This window comes from Thamnophis sirtalis, unplaced genomic scaffold (genome assembly GCF_051295495.1).
Source record: "Thamnophis sirtalis isolate CommonGarterSnake01/CBP01778 unplaced genomic scaffold, rThaSir2_p1.2 scaffold_4, whole genome shotgun sequence".
NCBI classification, from domain to species: Eukaryota; Metazoa; Chordata; class Lepidosauria; order Squamata; family Natricidae; genus Thamnophis; species Thamnophis sirtalis.
In genome coordinates, this window is record NW_028261384.1 from 53,074,335 (window position 1) to 53,098,969 (window position 24,635).

At 35.5% G+C, this 24,635-nt stretch overlaps 1 protein-coding gene across 3 annotated transcripts; it reads right to left on the bottom strand.

Annotated features, from left to right (window-relative positions):
• Nucleotides 1-1,554: 1,554 nt before the first annotated feature.
• MTURN (maturin, neural progenitor differentiation regulator homolog) lies at nucleotides 1,555-24,422 on the bottom strand. Of its 3 annotated transcripts, none has more exons than XM_087712927.1 (4): nucleotides 23,794-24,422; nucleotides 16,260-16,382; nucleotides 13,798-13,941; nucleotides 1,555-2,023 (listed from the first exon to the last, which is right to left on the bottom strand). In XM_087712927.1, exons 1-3 carry the CDS (start codon nucleotides 23,953-23,955, stop codon nucleotides 13,834-13,836), a joined length of 393 nt encoding a protein of 130 aa, XP_087569053.1. In that variant the 5' UTR covers nucleotides 23,956-24,422; the 3' UTR covers nucleotides 1,555-2,023; nucleotides 13,798-13,833. The 3 variants fall into 3 exon arrangements, with proteins under 3 accessions (XP_087569053.1, XP_087569054.1, XP_087569052.1); XM_087712928.1 differs by lacking the exon at nucleotides 1,555-2,023 and adding an exon at nucleotides 6,131-6,433; XM_087712926.1 differs by lacking the exon at nucleotides 1,555-2,023 and having other exon boundaries at nucleotides 13,388-13,941; nucleotides 23,794-24,421.
• Nucleotides 24,423-24,635: the final 213 nt, after the last annotated feature.

The following is a 24,635-nucleotide window of genomic DNA, read 5'->3' on the forward strand; positions in this document are numbered from 1 at the left end:
TAGTACAGTAACTTCATAAAGTGTCTCTCAAACAATCACTACTATATATTAAACACTGCACAATCCTATTAAATTCTTGTTATCTGGAAAATCTTCCATTCTCTTTTCTTTTTCTTTGAGACATTTGAGAGCAATGATAGCTTTGGTTCTATAATTCGTTTTCTTTCTCTGAAAGACAAGCTTTGACAAGATTTCAATAAAGGCATTCCTCAATTCAAGGCCAGATATTAAAGCAAAATAATACTAGCAGAATTAGGCTACCTATAGTTTACATCACAGTTTAAAGTAGGGAATGTGAAAATGTTACAGTAAACATGCAGTTGGCAAAAATTTTGGTAGCCATGGATTTACCATATTATGTGTGGATGGAGATATACTATCCCATAATAACTTAGTGCACAACTCAGGGATCCTTCTGTCCTCATTACTTCTGCTAAAAGTTTGTTTCCAATTCAAAATGCAGGTTAAGACCCTACATGATATGGTGCCAAGAGACCACTTATGCCTAATTATGCCCAATTATATCTACCTGTCCCATCATGTCCAGCAGGAAGGGCATGTTTTTGGGTCTTGATGGTCATGGAGCATCGCTAGATCAAACTTTACTCCTCTGCATAGACATATGATCATTGATCACCAATGGTTCCTTCCTTTTCACTATGTCTTTCAATAGGTCAGCAAAGAGAACAGGTTATGGTGACACAATGCATGCTGGGCAGCTGAAGCCATACTACAAGCAAGCCCCCCATTTATCTCCCCCTTCAGTTATCCTGTAACAATATGTGAGAAAGTCCTTGGGAAACTAGGCAGAGATGCTGTCAAGGAAATGATCAAATGAGAGACAGAATAACTCACAACTGGAAGTGGGTAGGATAAAAGGCTCAAAAAGAGCCCCCCCCCCAGTTTCTCAGGCTATAAAGAAGGGGAGAGGATTGTGTTTTCAGACCTGTAAGATTCTGTGAACTATTGATGTTAATAATAAAGTAGAATTAGTCAGATAATAGAATGTGAGAATGAGCTTCGAAGAGGGGGTTAGGAAGGGAAAGAGATGCTGCCTGAGAAATGATCAAATAAAAGAAACAGGAACCCGCAACTGAATAACAGGCAGAGAGAAAAACCTCACTTATCAGATGATAAAAAGCGGGGGTAGGAGAGTTGTGCATTCAGACTTGCAAAATTCTATTAATGTAGCCTTACAATAAAGTAGAATTAATTCATCTTGTTTGTTTCCTGTCTGGTCTATTGGGAGGCTGATATCTGATTGGGATTGCGATCTGCTTTAGGCTGACACTTTCTCAGGTAACAGCTGTTCCATTAGTCTACAATATAATTTGCTAGATAGAAGTAAGGATGCTGAATCACATTAGCTGTTCTGGAATAATAGCTGCATCAAGTTTCTCTTCCTGAACCAAATTCACCTGGTTATTATTTAAGAATCACACAGCATAAATAAGTAAGTAAGCAAGTCAATGCCTCCAGTAAATAATATACATCACTTTATCACTCAATTCATTATAAAACCAAAAAGGAATTGGAAGGTGAAGAATTCCTTGCTTGGGATTGTGCATTTTATTTTACTCAAACATAACTCTCTGTAACCAGACTCTGGCAATGATACACATATTAGAGAGGCAAATACAGATCAGTGAATAACAAATTTGATGATTATTTTTCACAAGTGTGAAACAAGCTATACTTGGTATATAATTGGCAAAAGCTGTGTCACAGCAGGGAAAGAATGTAACATTGGTACTTCCTCTAATCACTTGTCTTCTGTCTTTTGTTCTGTTCTGGCCTGTCATTATGTTTTTACCTTCTTGTCAGACACACAACTCTGGGACATACAAATTCAAAGACCCTGAATTTGGTTGTCAAATATTTCAGAGTTTCTTACAAGTGAAGGAAACTCAAGTTTCAATCTGGGCTGAATATACGTTTTGTGTCACTTACTAGAAACTTTCGGAAATTATCTGCCTCTTTTCACCAAAGAGCCGATGTGGGATCTTTAGCTGGTTTTCCTGCCCTGTTAGAGACAAGAACATTTAATTCAGGGCGGACTATAAGAAAAGAAGCAAGCCAAATCCTTGCATGCCTCAATCCTATTGACTGCATTTACTTTTCATATGCACCCAGTTGTGAGAAACAATTGCGCTCTTGCAGCCTTCTTTTCACATTGTTTTATAAGAACTTTACACAACTGAATCTAATAAAGATGGGAATGAAGCTAAAGTCCCATTTTTGAACCTTAGAAACAGCATATAAACAGGGCACCAAGATTGTGAGTCTGATTACTGAAATCCATGAAGCCTTTTCTCTCTATCTTAATCAAGTTTTGCAGAAGAAAATGCTCCATATTTTTTAGCTTCTTAGCAAACAACATTGTTAAGCCAAAAAATAATTATTTATTGTTAAGAGGAAGGAATTTCTTTTTTAGTATTTCCTCAAAATGTAATGCTTCCACTTTTGATTTTAGCATAAATGTAGGAATTCTAGGTATCATGTAATTTTGGTGAGAGTCTTATCTCTCTCAAATTCAAAATCCAAATTAACTTGAAGCTAAGATGATGCATTTCTCCTAAATCTTCTTTGTGTTACCTTTTTACAAATACTTTTACAGTTGCTCCATTGTAATAGATTGCAATTGAAGTGACAAAATTGCAATCCCTACTTTTGGTGTCCCCAATTTAAGAATAGCTAGCAATTTAGCTGCGTTTCATTTTTTTTTCAAGTATATTTTATCATTTTTCTAAAAAAAATGAAAGTTTAAAAATATTAACTTGCAAAAGTACAAAGTTCACAACTGACAACTAGTTACATTTAATACATTTATTTGCAACCATAGATTTTTCCAAAATTCATATAAAATTACAACAATCTTTATCAGTTTAATTCATACATACCCCTATAAATAATAGTACTGTCAAAATTGGCATTCATTGCCTTCTTTATGGCCATTTCAAACAACACAGCTTTGTGGGTTTTTTTTAATTGTACATGTCTATGTAGGTCAGCCTGAAATAATTTTTTTTCTCCTACGCCAGACTGATTAAGCTGGGTTAACAAAAGCATAATAAATCTACTATTGCATAATAAAGGCATATAATTTGCAGTGGATCAGAACTTTAACCTGTGAATTATCACAAATGTATAATTGGTAATCCTTTATACCTTCCAATGAACAGGCTGATGGCATTGTCAAAAAACAAAACCGTGAAAGCTTGTTTCAGGGAGATGGGATGTGAGAGATGTAAATAAATATTCCTTTTCCATCTTCAGGAAATAAGTATTAATTAGCCAACTGAAGCTTGTGTACATGCTCTTTATACTCTCTAAAATAATAATAATAATAATAATAATAATAATAATAATAATAATAATAATAATAATAATATAATCATCATCATCCAGATTTGCCTATCCCAGGTCCTTGGTAAGGACTCAATAGGTGGACAATAGTAGTAGTAGCAGCAGCAGCAGCAACAACAACAATAATCTTTAAATAATGTCTCAATAATGTGTGGTGATTTATGTAATTCAACAGTTATTGACCTAGTGAAAATTGTGAGAATAGTTTTGAATATGAATTTGCTCATCCAGTACTGTTGAATTTTTCATAAAGGCATTGTCTTGCCATGAGAGCTTGTCTTCTATAATGTGAAATTATTGTTTTCTTTACCCTTATGCAAATCAACAGATGGACCCCATCTAATTCCAATACCACTGCTGGTGTACATCAGGGTAAACCAATATTTATGTCACAAATTTGTCCTGGACCATCTCTAATTCCTGACTCACTTAAATCTCAAATTGGGGCTCCCTATGTCTACTTCAAGATCTCATATCTTGCACATTATTCTTGCTATTATATATTTTCCATGATAACATTTAATGAAATGGACCCTCAAATGTGTGAGTGACCTCGCTTATTCTATCTTCTTAAAATCTAGGATTATTTTCTAAAAGGCTAAAGGCTCCTTAAGCCTTTTGCCAAACAATATAATGGTTTTAAATACTTTATTTGTAGGTATTTTCTTAATAAAAGCTACATTCTGTTAATAGTTTTCTCATTCCAATTAATGACTGACAGCTAGTTAATCCCCATGACTGCCTGATAAACACAGGTGGACAAAAGAATGTATTTTCTTTCCATCTGCAAGTGGAAAGAAATAGCAGTTAACAATGTAAATTACACTAAGATATTAAGTCTTGTTTCAGATATTAAAAAGATTACAAAATAAATGAATTAAGAAATATAGACTTTTGTTAGGTGTAATTTAAACTTAAATCTTCACCCATGAAGAAATGAAGTATAGGGGGTATACAACTTGAGGCTGCACAGAATTTCCTGGTTGCACCCCAAAAGCCACAACTGCACCCATTCCCATTTTTCTACCTAGGGAATGCAATTACTGCCCCTCAAGCCAGCACTTAATTTCTACCCATTTGCCCTAAGTCTTTTCTTTCCCTGCTTTATTTTAATTAACTAAGATCCTCACCATTTAATCCCATTTTCCATTGAACGAAAGACATCAGTGTCTCTTCAACCTTCAAAACTGAGTTTCTGTGTCTTCCAATGCAAATGAAAGCATCAGGAATTAGAGATTCTGACAATATTTAGTACTTGGACAAAGAATCATATCTTCTTTTCACTTAGCCTATGTAAATGTTGCTGCTCACTTAACAAGGTAGGACTATCTAAAAAAAAATTTTTAGGGAGTCCTTTTCAGAATCTATTGAAGGTGTCATGTGGTTTACAATTGACAATTTTCTATCAGAAACAAGCAAAAGTTAAATTGCTAAGAAAATAGAACAGCAAAAATTGGAAGTGTAGTGAAATTCTAGGCTGCACTGGCCCCTAGAGGTTGACAAGAAATGTTGCTGGTTTTTTGCTCATGAAAGACTTGCTGCAAGTCTTTGGGTAGAAAAAAAAACAGCCTTTATTCTAACTGAAGCATCTGTTTATATTTCAAATTTGCACAGCTCTACATTAGTGTATATAATATACTGTATTTTCCTGTGGCTTCATTTAGCTTGGAATTGTACAATTAATGACATTATTGCAACTCTTCAGTTATGAGGGAACTATTTTCTTGCTCTGTGTCAAGATAACATAGAGCCATAATGGGGAACCTATGGCACATGTGCCAGAAGTGGCACGCAGAGCCATCACTCCAGGGTTGCGAGTGCTTCTTGCTCTCCTGGGTTCTGGCGTGCCAGCCAGATGGTCTTCACATGCACAGGAGCGCCGGAAACTAGAACAGCTACTTGGAGTGCATGCGCTGCTGTGAAAATGATATTCCGGTTTCCAGCACATACATGCACACTAACCAGCTGGTATGTGCAGGCATGCACATGCACAAGAAACTGGAAGACCAGGTGGCCAGTGTGCATGCACACACCGGAAACTGGAAGATCATCTTCCTGGCTTGCACATACACACTGCGCGGCTGCTCTTCCAGTTTCTGGCATACATGCTCATGCTCCCGTTTCAGTACTTGGTGCCGAAAAGGTTCGCCACCACTGACAGAGTAAATGCAGCTTTACATTATGCAAAACATCCATCTATTATCCCCATCCATCTCATTTTTATTGAATAAATTTGTTATTTTTGTAATCAAATTACAAATCCCAAAAGGTTGAGAAAACATAATGTAGCTGATCGAACCTATACTGTTAACAAAATAACAGTTTTGTCCAGACACTTAAAACTACAATGATCTTGGTTATCGGTTGTTTTTTTCTTATTAAGCTATCACCCTCAGCTGTTCCTCTTTAGTCATTCCCCTTTAAAGAAAGTGACAGTGTCGGTAATTTTAAGCAGGTTAACCAATATCTTTCTTTTGCAATATATTTTACAAATTTGTAATCTCTAAATAATAATAATCACACTAAAGAATCCTTTAAAAAAAGGAATCTATAGTCCTCCAAATGTTGCAGAACTACAATTCCTAAAATACAAATTAAGATGCCAACAAAATCATGAAAACCTGCCTCTCTTCCTTAATGTTATAAACTTGAAACACAATGTATTTTGGATTCTAATTAAACAAGTATGTATCTAGTTACACTGAGAAAACTGATCTCTGAATTATGGCATCTTATTAAAACATTCAGATACATAAAGAGAATCTTTGTATGCATAAATATTCAAAAGTTTTTATTGCACTTTGTAACTTTAATGCACTTATTTGTTGAAGGACAATTCTAGCAATCCTCTACCAGCCTGGATAATAGTTGAAAGTTGTTCTTTCATTCTTGTAATAGAGGTGCTTTTCTTTTTCCATGTCTTTGTGCTTGGATCAATACATATATTACAAATAAAATATAAAGTCAATCAAAACTAAACAAACATTAAGTCAAATTTGAAAACTGAGGTCTTTGAAGTGCAGCAATATCGCTATTCATTGTCAAATAGACTGATAGAAAGGGAAACCTGAAAAGAAAAAACTCTCCAGTAAATAATCTTATGCTATTTCTTTTGGTGCCTTCTCAATGATATTTTCCAACAAATCCAACAAATTTCAGGTTAATGACTATTTCCCATGACTTTTCTAACAAAAAGGCTACTTTCAAATCTGTCTTATAGTTTGAGATTTTTTTCCCCCTGAGCAAAAGCTACTTTTTTTTTACTTTATTCGCAGGGTCCTTGAATTTTCTTTTGAATTTCTTTTAATTGAATTTACTTTATTGTTGTTGTTGAAGGATGCTTCTTTTCTCTCACACCTCTTTCCATAATCCTGAAATAACCCTGGATGTCCACATTTTCCAATCTGACAGCAACTCAATGGAATTCTCTCATATTGTCTTCTTCCCTTAGAACTTAATTAATAGCATGGAAAGGCATGGAGGCAGCAGACCAGTAAAAATATTATTGGATAATGAAAGAGAGGACATTTACTCTTTGGCCATCCTACAACGAAGTAAATTAAGAATATTATTTACCAACTATGAAACTTTTGTCAAAATCCAATTTTCCTTTGAAAAAAATTTCAAAAGAAAAGTTTCTTTCATTTAAAAGTGAGAACTTCTAGGGAAGAATAGGACAATTTTTTTTTATATGGAAATATTTGCATCTTTTGAAATAATACAAAATTAATCATAGCTAGTATTAAAATGTCTACTCACAACTATTCTACATTCTTTACAAAGGGTTTCTACATTAAAACATTAGTCTTACGAAATAAGATATCAGAATGGAAATTAAGGTCAGTATCCTTCCCTTTGTCCCTCCTGGTTCTGCTGTTGAATGGATTATGGGAAGGGAAGAATGGAAGTCACAGGAAAATAGACCTGTAAGAACTGCTACACAGAGAAATCTACATCACATAATATAGAAATTCAAACAGAAGTTCTGTTTGAACTCGCATTGCAGGTTTTGCACATTTATAAAGGTAATCCTTAGGATATAATTGGACACTTAGCAGTGATTCAAGGATATGACAGAGCTACATAAAAAGCTACATAAAAAGTACCCAGCTTCTGCTACTGCTACAGTGTAGATTGCACTCTAGCTGGGTGAACATTTTGAGCTGAACTTTTTCTTCAGCTCCTCAATGCAAGGCAGATGCAAAAAGATTTTATTTGCTTATTTGCTTCCATTTCTCTGTTCTTTATCTTGGCAGTTATTTATCATGGTAAGTAACTTACTGATTTGCATGCATAGGCATGCAATAAATTTAGCAAATAAGGTGGTTAAAAAAGATTGAGATTGGAGGGCAGAGGTGGAGAGTTTAGTTCCAGCATTAATTAGGAAAACAAGTCTGTTCCTCCTCCCTCCCCATCTGCTTTTTGATGTTTACTTTACTGAAGAAATGTGGGTTTTTGAAAGTGGGAGAGGTTAAACAAGGAAACAGTTTTGGGGAGCTTCTCCTGAGTTTTCCCAAAGCCTAGCAAGTGTCTGCCGATATTTGTAATCTTATGGTTGCCAACAGTTTGGGGCAGAGGGCCAGCCCACAAGCATGGCTTAATTGGCCAAGCACTGAGGCTTGTTTGAAAGCCTCTCTAGCAATGGAATGTAACACTCAGCCCTTATCTAGCTGAACTCTTTCCCTCAGCTGAGATGTTTTGGGGGTTAACAGAGCTTTTTGCTGCTTGTCTGCCTCCTTTATGGACCTAACTCAGGCTCCATTAGTCATAGGTTGAGGGCTACCTGTAACTAGCATAAAAATGTAGTTTGGCAGAGAATTGGATCTTCTGAGCCAGCATTGCCCAAGGACATCTGAGTTGCTCCTTCCTGGAACCTTTTCTTTCTTGGATGAACCATTGATCAAGAGAAAGAGACACAGCACCACTATAAATGGCTTCCAAATAATTGCCAAATAAATCCTATTTCTGAAAAAGGGCTTCTGATGAATCTTACTAAGCATTAGTGAAGAAACAACATGAGCAATATTAGGTCTCTTTGGTGATTCTTCCCTGCCCCATGGGAAAAAGAAAAAGGAAGTGGGAAAGTAAATTAAATTCTGCCTCAAGAACAGGAAGCAAGGGAAGAGAAAAATCAAAGAAGACTAAGCTAGCAAAGAACAGGCCAACCCAAGCAGAGAATAAAATGTAGTTCAAATCCAAGTTAAGATAGGCAGACAGATATGCTTGTTCAGTAGGATAACTGTCAAAGGTTTTCTTCTCCCTCTGCATTCCTTTTCCTTGGTCATGAATTTTTCAGATTGCTTACCAATTACCCTTATGTACCTATTGAATTGGTGTGTGGATATGAAATTGCTTTGGAAGTTTTTTGGCTAAAGAGCATAGTTTAATATTCTAACAAACAATATACAATAAAGCAACATTTAAAAAATTCAAGAGCCAGAACTAGAAATCTGTGTGAATGCAACCACTACACTGACACACACACACACACACACCAGAAAAGGAGATACACACACTTTTTCATGTTTCTGTAACAGCTGTGAGAAAGGATGTGTTATAGTATTAAGTTTCTCAGGCTGTTGTTCTACAGATATTTTATTTATTTGTTAAATTTATTTGCTGACTATCTCATCATTCACTATTCTGGGCAGCTTTCAATAGTAAAAACAGAAATGAACAGAAGTGTAAACATAATAGTAACAAAATAATGAAACAATAATGAAAATGCAATATTATGAAAAGTTGGACAGGAGTGAAGCAGGAAATGCAGAGCAGGTAGGGCATGCTATCAATCCAGCAGCCACCTGCAATGTGGAATTTCCTCATTGGATTCCCAGGCCAAAGAAGGGTGGAGACAGATCTCACCCTGTGTGTGGGGGTAGGATGTTCCATGTTCCTATATTGATCATTTCTCACAATTAGCTAGTTTACTTACATTACTTCTAGATGAGAATTGTAATGCAACATAGTTAGAAGAGCACTGGGATAAGAAAAATATTTTTAGTTGATATCTAACTACAAAACCTTGAAATATTGAGTAAACTTAAAAACAGTATAAGGAAAGGTAATTGGATTCTCTCATACCTTGGTGTTAATAGAAATTCATATTAGCTCACATTTGCTACACAGAGAATTATTATTTTTTCTTCTGCTCCTATTAGTCTTTTCTTCAATAAATGCAGTGCCCAAATATAAAACCTAGATGTATTTAACACTGCTCAATTTGAAGAATCTGGCTTTCAATAAGAATTGGTTTATAGAAAGCTGGAACTTGTACTTTGTCAGGATTTTCTTCTGCAAACTCCCTTCAAAAAACCCCTTTCCTTCCCATTTTGTAAAAATCCTTGGCTCATTTACTTATCAGCTCAGGCTATTATGCAATACTGATTGATATCAATGATGGATAAAATATCACAACTCAGGAAATCTTTCAGTAATGACTGAACATATTTTGCAATATAATTTTCAAATATTGTAAAGGAAGTCTTTGACTTAGGACTGGTTGTTTAGTGACCAAAGTTATGACAGACCCTCCAAAAGCTACTTATGACCTGGTTCTTAAATTCTGACAGCAACCCAACCCCAAATCATATAACTGCACAAAAATGTAAATCACAGAACTGTGATTTATATTTTTGTAAAAGCATTTACTTCCAATTTTGGGCAAAAACACCCCTGGTGAACAATGGATTTGCTTAACACTCATGGCGATTCGCCTAACAATTGCAACAAAAAAGGCTGTAAAATTGGGTGAGTCACTTGGGCAACCTGCTTTAGGACTGTCATGACTTATGACCATAATGGGCATAATGTTTATAAGTCAAAGACTACCTGAATGTCATTTTTTTCATTCTTAAAATGAACGCAAATATAGTGAGAAATTAAAATGAGTCAAACAAAAATGTTTCCAGTTTTTGGTGCATCCATCCCGATTATCAAACCTCTCTCTTTTATCTTTATCCTTGCACTTTTGATTCTCGTTTTGGTCACGTATATCTGAAGTCACCAGATCTAGGCTACAAAAATCCAGATGCTCTCTTAGCTATGATCTAGTAGATATCTGTTTTTTCATAGACCAGATTTGATAGTACCATATAACTGAATGTTGAAAATATATAGCAGATAAGCAGCAAGCTTGATAAGAACTTATTTCCATATTGGCTTTGTTCAAATGATACACTTGTCCTGACTGCACAGTTGTAGACAAACACATGCAAATTGACAGTGACATGATTCATAAATCATGCTGAACTACAAGTTTAATTTAGCCAAGTTACTGTTTATAAACCATGGTTATACAAACCATAGCTTACTGCAACATGTGAACCCAATCAGTACTATATTTTTTTTATAAAAGAAGCAGGTAACTTAGAGGATTCCTATTGTAATAGTGTTCCCTACCTGAAAACTTGCTTAACATAATCTGAGACGTTATTCTTAGCTGAATGTGTGGGTTGCATTTAATAATGCAAGCTCTACATATTCTACATTGTGATCAAGGTCTACATACTTAGAAGTCAGTCTTATTACATTAAGTAGGACTTACTTCCTGTATAAAGCTGCAGATTTATAATGTTAAATTGTTTTAGAGACCACACATGGAATATATACAGTGTTGAAGACAGGAGCAGAAACATGATACATTTTATTTTGATATTTTCAGCACTTGATTCTCTCTTAGCCCAATCCACCTCACAGAGTGATTGTTATGAAGAAAACAGGAGACAGGAGTATTACGAATATTCACTGCTTTGAATTATGTATAAAAAGATGAGGATAATGATAATAATCTTCAAAGAAATCTTCAGCAGCCACAAATTCCAGGAGAAAATACTATCCCAAAAAACCCTTTCTTTGGAAATAGTCTTGGCAGAGACAATGATATCAATCATTAGAAATTATAAAGTTATTCCTTTGTTAAAGACATTTAAAATATATCTTTGTTTTGCAAAAATTAAACTACACTTAAGAATATTATTTTTCTTCTCAAAAAATCTTAGAACAGCTATGCTTATTTTATTTAGGAACCCAGCTGTAAGTTATATTTGGATATAGGTGAATTTATGGATAAAATTTTGATCAACTATTTTTATCCTTTTTTAATATGGAAAACTGCTTTTAATTGTTGATAAGTTAATTTAAACAGAAAGCTACAGAGATATAACTTTAAAAATAGTTTACATTTTGTAAATGTTGACATCAAATCTCCAAGAGCTTTGAACAAAGTGGTTATAAACAGGGATTATGAATGTAACATTGACGTGGAGTATCAGTTATGCAAACGGAAATGCAGAAATCAAATCTAAGCCTTAAAAAACAGATAAAACTATTGGAGCTGCCTAAGCCAAAGATGTATATCTGGATTTATGCTGCCATCCAGAAGAGGGAAGCCCCTTTTATATATTAGAAGGTGAAAGGTAAGAAACCAACCAAGAAGCATTTAAACGCTGAAGGATGGCTTATTCAATTAGCTCAGTCAGTAAATTCGGAAAGGTAGAGACAAAAGATAAGAGAGCTGCTTCTAAATGGTGTCACAATGCAAGGAAGTGATGTAGTATAAGGAATGCTGCCAATTACACTATTATTCATGAAAGTTTTCATTGGTTATGCACTACATGGGGTTCAACATCAGTTCTGTAGAGGACTTCCAGACCTGCAACTAATTTATAGACACTCTACTCTTTAGGAAATGGCTGGATCTGGGAGGGATCGTCTGATAACCTTTGGGGGCCCAATGACCATATTTGGAATTGGAAAACACACTGTGAATCTCCCATAAAATCACAATGTTTGGTCACTAAACATCCATTTACCAGAAGGCAAGTTGATGACATTGCTCTAATAGAAAGATTCCCAGGAAGTCTGTTGTCTGCTTCTGACATTAGATACTGAAAAGTTCTATACTATGATTTCTTCAACCTTGATATTTACTAAAAGACAAACCAGTAACAGTTTCCTCAGGCAAAGCAGTCAAAAAGGATATTTTTCACTCACCACCACCTCTTGTATTAATAAAGAAGATAAGGCGGCTATATTTTTAATTTACTTGTATTTTTTGTTAAAGCAAGATTTGAGTGTATATTTGATAACAAAAGTATATAAAACAGATCGATAATGTCAGTTCTTCTCTTTAAATTTAAAAATTCAGAAAATTCTTATTTTAACAAAAACCGGTACAATATTTAAGTAGTATTCATGATCTTTTTAAAATATAAGGATCTTTCTGCAATAATTGTCACTGATTATCTATTGAATATTCTGGCCAAAATCAAGTAAATAATTAGGCATTGGATGTAACACTTATTTCCTACCCACACTAATACTCGTCTCCATCCATTGTTAGTCCCAACTATAATCAGTGTAGCCTTCATTAGTCCTATGGATTACTGTTATTGCAACTTTCAGTATTTTCCAGCCAGAGTCCATGATAATAGGGCAATTATTGTAATTGCAACCAACACACTGGAAGGTGTAACAGATGTAAATGTTGTACCCTGGACTTTTACTAACCATGACCTTGAAATTTTAACAAAGGTTGCAAATAATTTAGAAGCCAATCACAAGGAAACATGACCAGAGTTATAATACTAAATCAGTGTTAAACCAAAATATATGAAGGAAAAGAAGAAGTTTGCAGGAGATGGATAAAGGTGTATATGGCATCTCCCAAGGTTTTTAGGAACTGGTAACATGGGCTTTGTTGGTGGTGGTGAGCCAAGCACTGTAGAATTTAAGAAGAGCCTATTAGGAAGGAATCTGGGAAACCACTTTCATTTTTCAGCAGTCATGATCACTGTAGACAGATTTTTTTAAAAAAAAGATGACCTGGAGGACACACAGATTTTTGGAAGATTGTGCCTCAAATATAGATTTTAATAAAAATAAATACCTATTTAAATATTTCCAAAAAAAGTTAGGGAGTCTTGGGAATGCATTATTTGATGGCATGCTACCCATTTGAAACATGACCCTTAATCTGTAATATTTGTTTAAAAACAAAAGTGAGAGAGACACACAGAGAGAGGGGGGGAACCAAAAGTGCTGATTGCATTTATTCTCTGCATGGATGGTCCTCAATAAGGGCCTGCAAGTATTTAACACACCAACCAGTTCAACATTCAAATCACATTCAGATCAGTGAAATGTTAAGCCTCCTTCTATATAAACAAAAATGATAATAATATCAACAACAAAAAAAGACAAGCCTGTGAGAGGAAAAAAAATAAGTTAACAATGGCAGAATGCTACCAAGACAACATCATAAAATCTTAACTGAAGCAGGAGTTAATTCACATCACATCTTAGCAAAGCTCATCACAGACTTTCAAAAATAATATTGCTGTTTTATTTTTAAACTTTGGGTTTGGGTGTCAGGTTTTCCAGTATGATGTGCTAATTCAAAAACGCTAATGCGGAAGCATAAGACCCCACCTGGTAAGATAATATATATATTAATTCCTCTGAATATTACTGCTGACTGACACCCATCTGCTGGGGATCAGCTTCGGCCTCGTCTTCTTCCACATCTGCATGATATTCTTCGAAAGCATCGTCTACATCTGGAAGCCCCAATAGCTATTTGTAAAGGAGGAAGAAATAAACTGTAAGTTTAATATGAAATAATGACACGAGAAAAATATAATTTATATTCAGGAACAAACCTGAAAAAAATATTTGTGGAAATATATTTCAATTTAAAATGAAAATACGTGTCAAGTAAGTGGCACTGGTATAATACTTTTCATATATAAGACTAGGCTAGATTCTATTTAAAGGCACTTCCAGTCAAATAGCCCTTTCTCTCTCTGAATCTAGCTTTCAATAAAAAATGAAAACTATTTTGACCAGTTTTTCATCTCTTCAATAGAAAGATGAAAGTCAACGTAGAACTGGCTAAGTCACAAGTGGCAGAAAAGCATCAGACAGAACCATGAACATGCTCGCAAATTTTTAACATTAGTTTTTAAAATCTAACTCTGTTTCATCTGTTTCAGAAAAAGCTAGCTGGGAAAGAAAGCAAAGCTGGCATGACAACGGATGTTTGCAAGAAAACAGATAATTTGATGTGACTAGTTACAGCATAATTTTATCACCGTGCAACATTTCACTCAATGTCAGAATTTCACCTGTTATAAAGAATTTTAAAATATTTTTTATTTAGAAGCTGCAGCCAGTTCTGAGACATTCTATATAAAATACTTAAGTCTGCAAACACATTTTTTGTTCTTAATTTGTAGATTCTAAAATTTTAAATTTTAAAAATCGCCATATGAAAAAGTGCAACAGATTTATAAACCTATTGCAGCTCAATTATTGGTAAATCTGAAGGGGGTTCAGGTATCAAGAGAAATATGAGCATTTCCAGATGAAAGATGTGTAATTGGCTTTAGAATTATTCAAATTATAAGCATTGGTATTTGCTTGTAATATAAGAAAAAAGGTGGAATATATGTTTAATAGTATAGTTATAAAAAATAAGAAGCTCAGCACTGTAACTTTTTTGATTCTATATTTTTAAATTAAAATTCAACTGAAGAAATAATGCACAAATGCTTTTCAATGATAGCATCAGAAAACCTCCAGATGGCAACATCCCTTAAAATAAATATTCCTGAAAAAACATTGAAATGATCATATTAAAAATATATTTGTCTAATAATTTAATTTTTCATAAGACCGCTACATATATTTTGAGCTGGGGAACAAAAAGTTAATCTATTGTTCTGCTGATAGGTACAAATGTATTCTACTTGAATTTTTAAGTTTTCCATGAAAATCAGTATATGTGAATATTCTATATATTATATTTGTGAAGTAATTTGGAACTCAAAACATAACTACAAAAATGCATGACATTTTGCAAATATATAGAAAATGTGTGTGTTTAAGTACTAAAATTGAAAGCAGCAAAAAGTCAATATTAGTAATATGCATAAAATGCATCTGAATTCATTCATGTAAAAAAGAAGCCACGACTAAAAAATGAACAATACAAATTAGTGTTGTTGATTTCTCAGTCTTGCCTTCTTTTGTACGAATGACAGCAGATTAGGCATCCCAATGTTTCTTGTTCTTTTTAAATGCTGATGTTTGTATTTACATAAAAAACCACTTTCAAGTAAATATGCTTATAGTTATGTCTATATTGACAAGCGTTTGAAGTATTGCTTAAGTACTATGTTCAATAATTTATATGATTTTGAATCATAAATTCATATCTAAAAATTACACTTTCAAGGCCAAAGTTTATTTTCCTGCATTTGCCTATCTCACACCAATCTACTAATACACATAGGATCATCTGTGGAATTATAACAATACTTATCTTCCATGCTATTTGTATCTGGAGAGGGTTTTATTAGTTTTGGAATAAATAAACCACAAACAGCTAGCAACTTATTTTGTTACCTATTTTGAGTGTTTTTAGAAGTGTGGAAAAGATCAAAACACTTGAAGTAAACTTTTTTAACTTTTTTAACAGGATACATGCTTTTTTTTCAGTTTGCGAGGAAAAAGAAGAGTGCTTGATCATCTATTCCTACTCGTAAAAGTCAATACATCTACATTGTGAATTTCCATAAAAAGTAGTAAAAAATAGTTCTATCATAGAAATCAATATAGACATCTTCCCTATAGTACTTCAGATCCAACATTTAAATATCAAGCCTCACATAATTTCTCATTTGGCTGGGGAGTTAGTATGGTCCATCTTAGTCCCAGCAGGGAGTCTGCTAAATGGAGGGTCAGAGATGGAGAAAGTAAACTGAGGCTGATGAAAATAAACATTTATTTCTGTGTGCTTTGCCAGACAGCTTATGAGACATTAGAAGAAATGTATCATATTCATCAAGTGTATTGGATCCAAACCACCGGAAAAGAAAATGTGCACTTACAGGTCTAAATGATTTGAAGACTTTTTCCAGAATTTCATGTAGTGTCTTTTTACCACAAGAAGATATGTAGTCCTGAGCCAATTGCAGAAAAGGCAAGCAGTCCTCACTTTCACTCCAGACATGCTGAAAGACAAGGTAAGGATAATCAACCAGAAATGAAAAATGCTAGCATACAAATGTTATTTGAAACTCTGAAAGAGGAAGATGATATTCTGATGCTCCAGATGTTGCTGAACTACAGGTCCCACTAACTCTAGTTAGCATGGCCAATTGTAAGGGATGCTGGAAGCTGTTGTTCAATAATATCTGGAAGACAATGGGTTCCAATCTGATCTATGGAGAGTATCAAGAAGGAAGAAGTTAATACTCACCACTATGAATCCCACCCCCAAATCCAACCTTTTCTAGTTTACTATTACTGTGTTATAGTTATATTTAAGTACTACCGGATCCTTTTGCAACCGGTAGGGTGCAACAGGGCTGGGCGTCCACCACATGGACGTATGCAGTGTGCGTATGCGTACTTACCGCCCGCAACCCTCCGCGACGTCCCAGTTGCTCAGCAGAGCATCACGTAGGCGCTGTATGCTCCAAACGCGTAAGCCCTAAAAACCTCAAATACTGGTAAGGCGCACGGGTGGGCCCTCCAGAGCACCGTACCGGAACAGTATCTGGTACTTCCAGCAGGCACTGGTATACCCATACTGGGGTGTACCTTTTCCATGAATAACATCTGCCTTATAGACACAGGAAATACCAAAAAGATATCTCTATGCATGTGGGCTATTATGTGACAAGAAAACCTATAACTTTCACTTATGCAAGCTCCTTGCCTATAACATAGCAGATGGACAGAAAATTACCAGGTTCAAGCAACTACTAAGGGCTTTCAGACAAACTCCAGAGCTTCTTGAACCTGCTGTTGCTTCTTCTGTCCTTAGAGCTGAATGCATGTCCTGGGTGAACAAGTTGTAACAGTTTTGATATTTTTCCTTGCCTTTCCATTTAGTCTCCATTAAGCAAAAAGTGCAAATCTAAGTAATGAATAATGCAATTAACTGGAATAGTTAATTAGATTACACTTGCAGGTAGAGCAAGGTAGAGGGGGGGAAAGGATCCATAAACCCTCCTATGCCAGTGGACTGCTAAGAGATTTTGTCTATTCACAACAAACTGATTTTGGGCCAATATTAGGTACAAAGCACCAATTTACCAGAAGATGATTTACTATTCCACTCATCAAAACACTCTAATTGCCATTCACTTTTGTCATTTTTTTAGCAATTACTCACACTTCAAACATTGGACTACAATTGCCTTTTTTTTTTTTTTTTTAGGAAAGCTCCACAATCTTAGTTTGAACTTGCAATTGTTCAACTTATAATTTTTTAAAAAAATCTAAAATGTCAGACATGGCAGTAAATGTGATGGGCATCAACGGAGGCAGGTCTTAAAGGCACAAATTTTCAAAGCCTTAGTCCAAGTTTAAAAAATGAACCTACTCAGTCAAATTGTGGATTAAGTATTGTCAATAAAATCACCCCTTCTTAAACTAGGACCTCCAAATATGTTGGATGATTAAACATGCTGGCTAGGAATTTTTGCATATTATGTTTCCAAACCCTAAAAAAATATATAGTTTAACAAAATTGTTTTCAGATCTTGTATCAATCCATTTTATGTATACATCAAATAACAGCTCAGATTTTAAGATGCTTTAGTGTGAGTAATCTTGTTTCTAAATGATTATCCAAATAAATAAATCTGACAGAAGATGATCAAGCCAAGCTTTGGCAGATCATAGGAACCACTGAATCCTAGAGCTAGAGAGCAAGTACCAACAGTGCCTCTCAGTGTGTCTGCATTCTCTATGGGCTGATCAATCTAATAAAAGTTCAGACACTCTATATCACTTAATGTCTGGAATATCAAAGGAGGACTTATTAACATGCATCATGAGGGAGGCCAAGCTTTCTCACCACCTGGCATCACTTTAAAAAAATAAGATTCGCCTGTGGAAGTAATTTCAACATTCAAGAGATCTTCCAGATGACAGTAAATGGAGCATTTTGGTTGGATTGTTCAGCAGTCTAGCTTGGCAAAAAATGTGTGCACAATAAACATAATATCTCAACTGATAATGATTTGTATAAAAATAGAGGAGCAGAAGAAACAATAAAAATTACAAGATTATTCTATTACATCCTGCTATCATTGTTTTCCTGTGATGGGACCTATACAATATTATGCATTTGCTATCCAGTTTACAATGGAGCGTGAATATTTTAAGCGGACTTTCTAGAGTTCCTATTCTGTGCATATTGGTATATAAAATTTTATTATTCTCATTATGTTTATAAAGTGTCTAGAACCATTAGGAGTGAGTAGAATAAAATCTGTTCAATAATCATTGATTGCTCATCTACACTAAGAAAAACAGCAGAATATGTTCAAATAAAATAATTGTTGTTCAATCTTTCATTGCCCTTTCCTTTCTGTTTATTTTCCCCAATCTATTGAATTTTAGATTGTAAGATCCTCAGACAGGGATTCTCTTTTTATGCTTCATAAAGCCCATTGACAGATAAATAAATAAAAATTCACATTGGAAAAGATTCCACTGTAGTAAGCTGAAAAGGAAAAATAGTAATTAATTTATACTTGAAAGAGGAAGAAAAACAATAACATGCAGAACTGGATAATTCAAAGGGTTAAGAGTAAATCATCTGGATTCCCAGATAAAAACAAGGGCATACATTTTACTACCACACCATCTAAATTGTATATTTGGACATATATTTAAAGGTTCATAAACTAAACTGAATAAAACTAAAGCCATGAATTCTTTCCTTCCCTCCTACTGTAAGGTGTTGCAAGTGGAAATCTTAGTTTGATAAAAGACAAGTTCCATATTTTCCTAAATCAAAAGCTGTGTTTTGCAGTGGTTAATAGCTATAATCTCATAGTGAACTTAAGCTGCAGCTGAAGATTTGTTTCTTAATATACCAGGAACTCAAGTTCTGGAACAGGAAAAAGAAAGAGAAGCATCATGGATTGTGAAAAGATGGATGAAAATCTGCAAGCTAACAGTGAATGAGATAGGAAGATGATAAATGTACAAGGGTTAACATATTTGCAGATGCTGCAAGAATGAAAAATTATTGAAATAGCACTATGTTAAATATGTGTAAAACTAGTTTTAATTTTACAGAATTAAATGAATGTTAATAAAGCCTTGGAAAGATAAAATCAATGTATACAACCCCTCCTCTGTGATTCAGCACTGAGACAAAAAGTATTTAAATAATTCTCTTTAAATAAATGTAAAAAGGACATTATGCTGTTGCCACAGTGTTTTCTGGTTTTCCTATCTAATTCTACAGCCCTGAGATTTCTTCAAGGCCTCCTAGCCAAATACTGATAGCACTTAAGGTCAATCCAATGTGATTTTTTTAAGAACAGTCAAAAACAGTTAGGTGCTTGTTTAATATTAAGAGTAGAAAAGTAGTGCTTCTATTGAAGTAATAGTATGTACCCTGTTAAATATATACGGTTGCTAGCTAACAAAGAGGGAAAAAAGAGGGGGGTAATAGTTTTTGCTTCAACCACAGCAGCTAAAAAAGAGTAAGCAAGGTTAATTTTTCCCTCAGTTAAAAACAAAACTCTATACTTAACTAAACAAAGCAGTTTCATGCCACACTCCTTTGAAGAAGGTACTACTGCACTCACTCAAACCTTCCCAAAACAAATAAAAAATTATATACATGACTGTGGATCCACTACCCCTCCTAACCCAAAGATTAACTCACTGCTTCTCCCAGATTCTGATACTTTTATTTAAGAATCAGGTTACCCCAGAGAAGCATAACACCTTCAGCTCTTGCAGAATTCAGGTAGAGTGATTTCCATTAGCTAGTTCCATATTTCCAAACAGCTCACTAAGAAGCACACACTAGATAAATCATGTTATGATGACACTCATTATTTTAAATTCTATATATGCTCTGCTCCATTACCTTTCAAAAGTTCCAAATCATTGAGAATATTATAATATTTTTCACTGTAATACACAATTCCACAGATAAATAAATCTCTTTTTAGAATTTAAGAAGTTTAACGTTATGTTAAATTAATATGCAAGGCCACAAATTACACTAAAGGTCAACAAGTCAGAGCCAGGTAAAATTATTTAATCATTATTTTCTCTCTACCAGTTACAAAATTCTTAAAATAATACTATTTAGCTATTAGGTTTTCCTTTTTTTACATTTTTATTGATCTGCATTTGTTTCAATAGATCTTGAATTTTACTTAATCTTAGGGCCAGATTTAGCCTTTTCATTGCCAATGGTTGCACTTCAAAAAGCAAGCAATGGTATGCAGCAAAAATTATATTTGATTTAACTAGATTTAAAATTATAAGCATTTTAAAAAGGTAATAGCTCAAATCATCTAATAATCTTTATCTCTTTTTACAACAAAGACTAAAATTCCTGAACAGTCTTGGAGATTTTTTGGCAATTATATCCAATAAGTGGGAGGATAGTGACTTAAAAAAAACACCTTTGTCATTAAAGTGGATTTGTGAGATTGCATCTAAAACTGACACCTAAATTGATTTATACCAAGAACTTGCAACCCTCTTGGTATTATAATGCACCCTTCAAAACTGGCCATTCCACTATCATTCAAGGTAGGAGGAAAAACTTAAGACATAAAAAAGACACACAGTGGATTATATTTATTTTTTCAGCAATATCTAGGTGTCCAGTTTTCAAAGTCTATATGTCTATGGAGATTGCCAATCATCCAGGTCACGGTTATCCCAAAGGTGCTTTTTCAAAAAGGCAACTGGACTTTCTTGGATTTTTTCCTTGAAAACATTTTGTTTCTCATCCAAAAAGCTTTGAAAAAACACCTTTGGGACTTTTATATTTTCCAATTCAGACTCTTAATGGTTTTTATTATAAAGATTATACTTAGCCTCTGAACTGGAACATGCAGCTGAAATTAAAGGCAGACTAATAACCAGAATAGCAACCCTTTTCTTTTTACCCCTCCCTAAAGAATAGTTCTGGGGAATCAAAGCTTGCACACTATTTTGTGATCCTGAGTTAGCGGAGTACAGGTTTTATATTTTAATTTTCTAATTTGACTGGAAAATTTGAATTAATGAGTAGATTAGCAGTTATGGAATAAAATAACACAAATTGCCTTTTCCCCTTATGGTTAACCAAACTAGATTTGCTTTTTATTTCTATTATTACTAAGAGAAAGGGTGAGACACTTGCTGTTTTGGCAACCTAAACATGCTGTTGGCAGAAAGTTGGTTGAGGAAGGTATGTCCCATCCTAAAACCATTTGCTTTAAATTACTAAAGGCAGCAAATCAAAGACATTCTTCCAGTGCTTCTTCAGAAAACTCTTGGGAGATGGAGAGGGAATATTCCCTCCCTTCTCCACCAAAAGTCACCCAACGGATGTGTTTGGGGGGGGGGGGATATCTATCATCTTCTTAATGCGGTCTTGAGCAGGAACAGGAGGTAGGTTTTAATAGATGACTAGATTCTGTAGTTTAGCTTTCTGGCAAAACATCTCGGGTCTTCCTCAAATATTTTGGCCAGCTGTATTCAATGCAACCAGAGGTGGTATTCAGATCAGTTCAGGTGAACCTGTTGCAGAAAGTTTGAGTAGTTCGGAGAACTGGCAAATATCACACTCTCATTTCCTGTCCTATATTCCCATCTTTTTTAGTTCAGCTGATTTGTGCAGCAGAGTAGATTGCCACACCTCAGCTGAGCTAAAAAACAACTCAGCTCACCAGCGCTGAACCAAGGCCAACCAGAGGAACTACTCAAACTTTCTGCAGCAGGTTTGCCCAACTGGTCTTTAAGTGCTGCACACAGATGCCCAAAGCACACTCTCATAGATCCAGTAGTAAAAGATTTGGAATCCCACAACTGAACACGGCCTAACCACCATCCAAAAGTAGTGTGAAAACTGGCATGGAGATAATTGTGCCATGGAGAGTATAGGAAAAGTGAATTTTCTCTTTCTTTGGTCTACTATACAATCCCACTATAATCATTGATCAGCTGCTTTTCAGGCTGATCCAGTTCTCTGTCCCAATAATTAGTTTGAGATCTACTGGTAGTGATTCAAACAGGATAAGCTGAATTTGAAAGGCCAAGACTTGCTCCCTATCAAAAGCAGACCCTTGAAAACAGTACCCAGGATTTGAAGTGGAGAATGTGAATTCATGCTAATCTAATGTGATCAATAAGTGCCACATTTATTAGTAAAATGTGCTAGATTGTATCATCCATGGCAAAACCTGTTTGGGGAGAACACTCTTATTTTAATATTTAAGAATAGCTTAAAACTACCACAGTTATGTGCTAGGCATCAGATGAAAATAGAAAAAAGGAGGTTGCTATAGATAACTGCAAAAGGGGAAACCCATGTATCCAGTAATACTGGGGAACTCTTGGCTCTTTAGATAATATTCCATATTCTTGATAACTAATCATATTTCCTACTAATGCTTCCATTACATACTAAACCAATAACAGCTAGCCAAACAGTTTGGCCCAGGCCTTTGTACAAAACCAATGCCACATGGTTGAAAGTGTTATGGAAACAGGGTAACACAGTACTTGGTTAACAGAATAAAGTAGTGTTTCTCAATCTTGACAGTATGTGGACTTCAATTCCCAGAATTCCTCATTCAGTCATGCTGAGGAACTCTGGGAGTAGAAGTCCACATATTTTCAAGCAAAGGTTTAGACAACCAGAATAAACTTGGGTTTCTTAGCCAAACTGTGGTGAACTCAAATCAGTATTTGAAATACCTGTTCTCAAGATAACCTAGATGTAATTCTATTTCCAAAGCTCAAGTTATATACAGTTGCATACTCTATTTAACCCCAGAGGTCCTCTTCTGATACTCTGAAAGTTCCAGAGCGCAAGCATAGCCCTGAGGGGAGACAAATGCTAACCAGAATTTAGGATATCTTCTGAGAGAAGCAACAGTCCTTAGCAAATAAGCAAAGGTTGTATTTCGCATGCTGAATAGAGAGAGTGGGAGAAATCACAGTAAATGGTTATTGTTAAGCTACCACAATAGGCCATGATGTATACCACACCAAAACACACATTTCATCATTTAATTTTCTAGGACCAACATGAATAAAAAACGCAGATGACATTTCCACTATGTTCGGGGGGAGGGGAGGAAAGAGTGGAATAATGCCTTGCTAGACTTCCCGAAAGAGACCCAGAATATACAGGATGGCGGTTCTCCTCACCCACGGAAGGCTCTTCCATCTTCCTTCCACCGGTGTGGGGGAAGGAAGGGAAAAACGTCTCTTCTCCGCCATCTCCGCAAACGAGCGGGGAAAGGAGGAAAAGAACTTGGACGAAATCAAAAACCGCGAGCAGCCTCCCCGCTCCAGCCTTTTGCCCCGGCCAAAAAACGATGGTTCCCGCTCGCTCGCTCACCCATTCACTCGCCCACCTCCTCTTTCTCCACTTACAAAATTGTCTTCGCATCCGTTCTCCGGGCACAAGACATAAAAAGAAATGCCTGGATCTGCGTAGAAATCCATCCTCCTCTCGGTCTCCTCCGTGGCAATAAGCTCGAAGGGGGTGTTGGAGCACCATTTATCCGCAACGTCAGCCAGCTGCTGGAAATCCATCCTCTTCTGTACTGGCTGCTGCCTTCAGTCTCTCCTTCCTCGTTGTGTGACTGCTCCTCTCGCCCACTAGGAAACCGGGCAGTCGGCCCTTCTGTGGGCAGGGAAAAGGAAGGGTTACTGGGGGGGAGGGGGGAGCCTCAGGCCAGAGGCCTCCTTTGCACCCTGGGTGATTGTTGCTGCTTACTAGCTTAACATTACTTGATAACTTCCATATATTGTTTACGTACGAGTGTAGAGGGCTACTTGGCTCTGTTGCTCGCTGCTCCACTGTCTCTTCCCCGCCTCCTGCCGCCGCCTTTTCCTCTTCAGCGGCCGCCTAATATAGGCTCAGGACAGCTGCGCTAAGTTTTGTGTGGGGGGTCAATTAGCGGGTATGGGTAAAAGCTGGATTTTGCCGGATCCTACTTGGATTTTAAAAGATCCACCCGTTTCTTCTCAAACCCGAGTCTTTCTGTTAAGCTCGCGAGGCGCATCCACCTCTCTACCTGCTTAAAGGCCCCTCTTAGCAACTCATAAGATAGTAATTTTTGAAATATTCTGCCACCACGCATGCATGCATGCATGCATGCATGTATGTATGTATGTATGTATGTATGTATGTATATGTATGTAGTCTCCCTTTATTTGTCAGCACAAATTCAATATGTATGTGTGTGTGTATGTATGTATGTATGTATGTA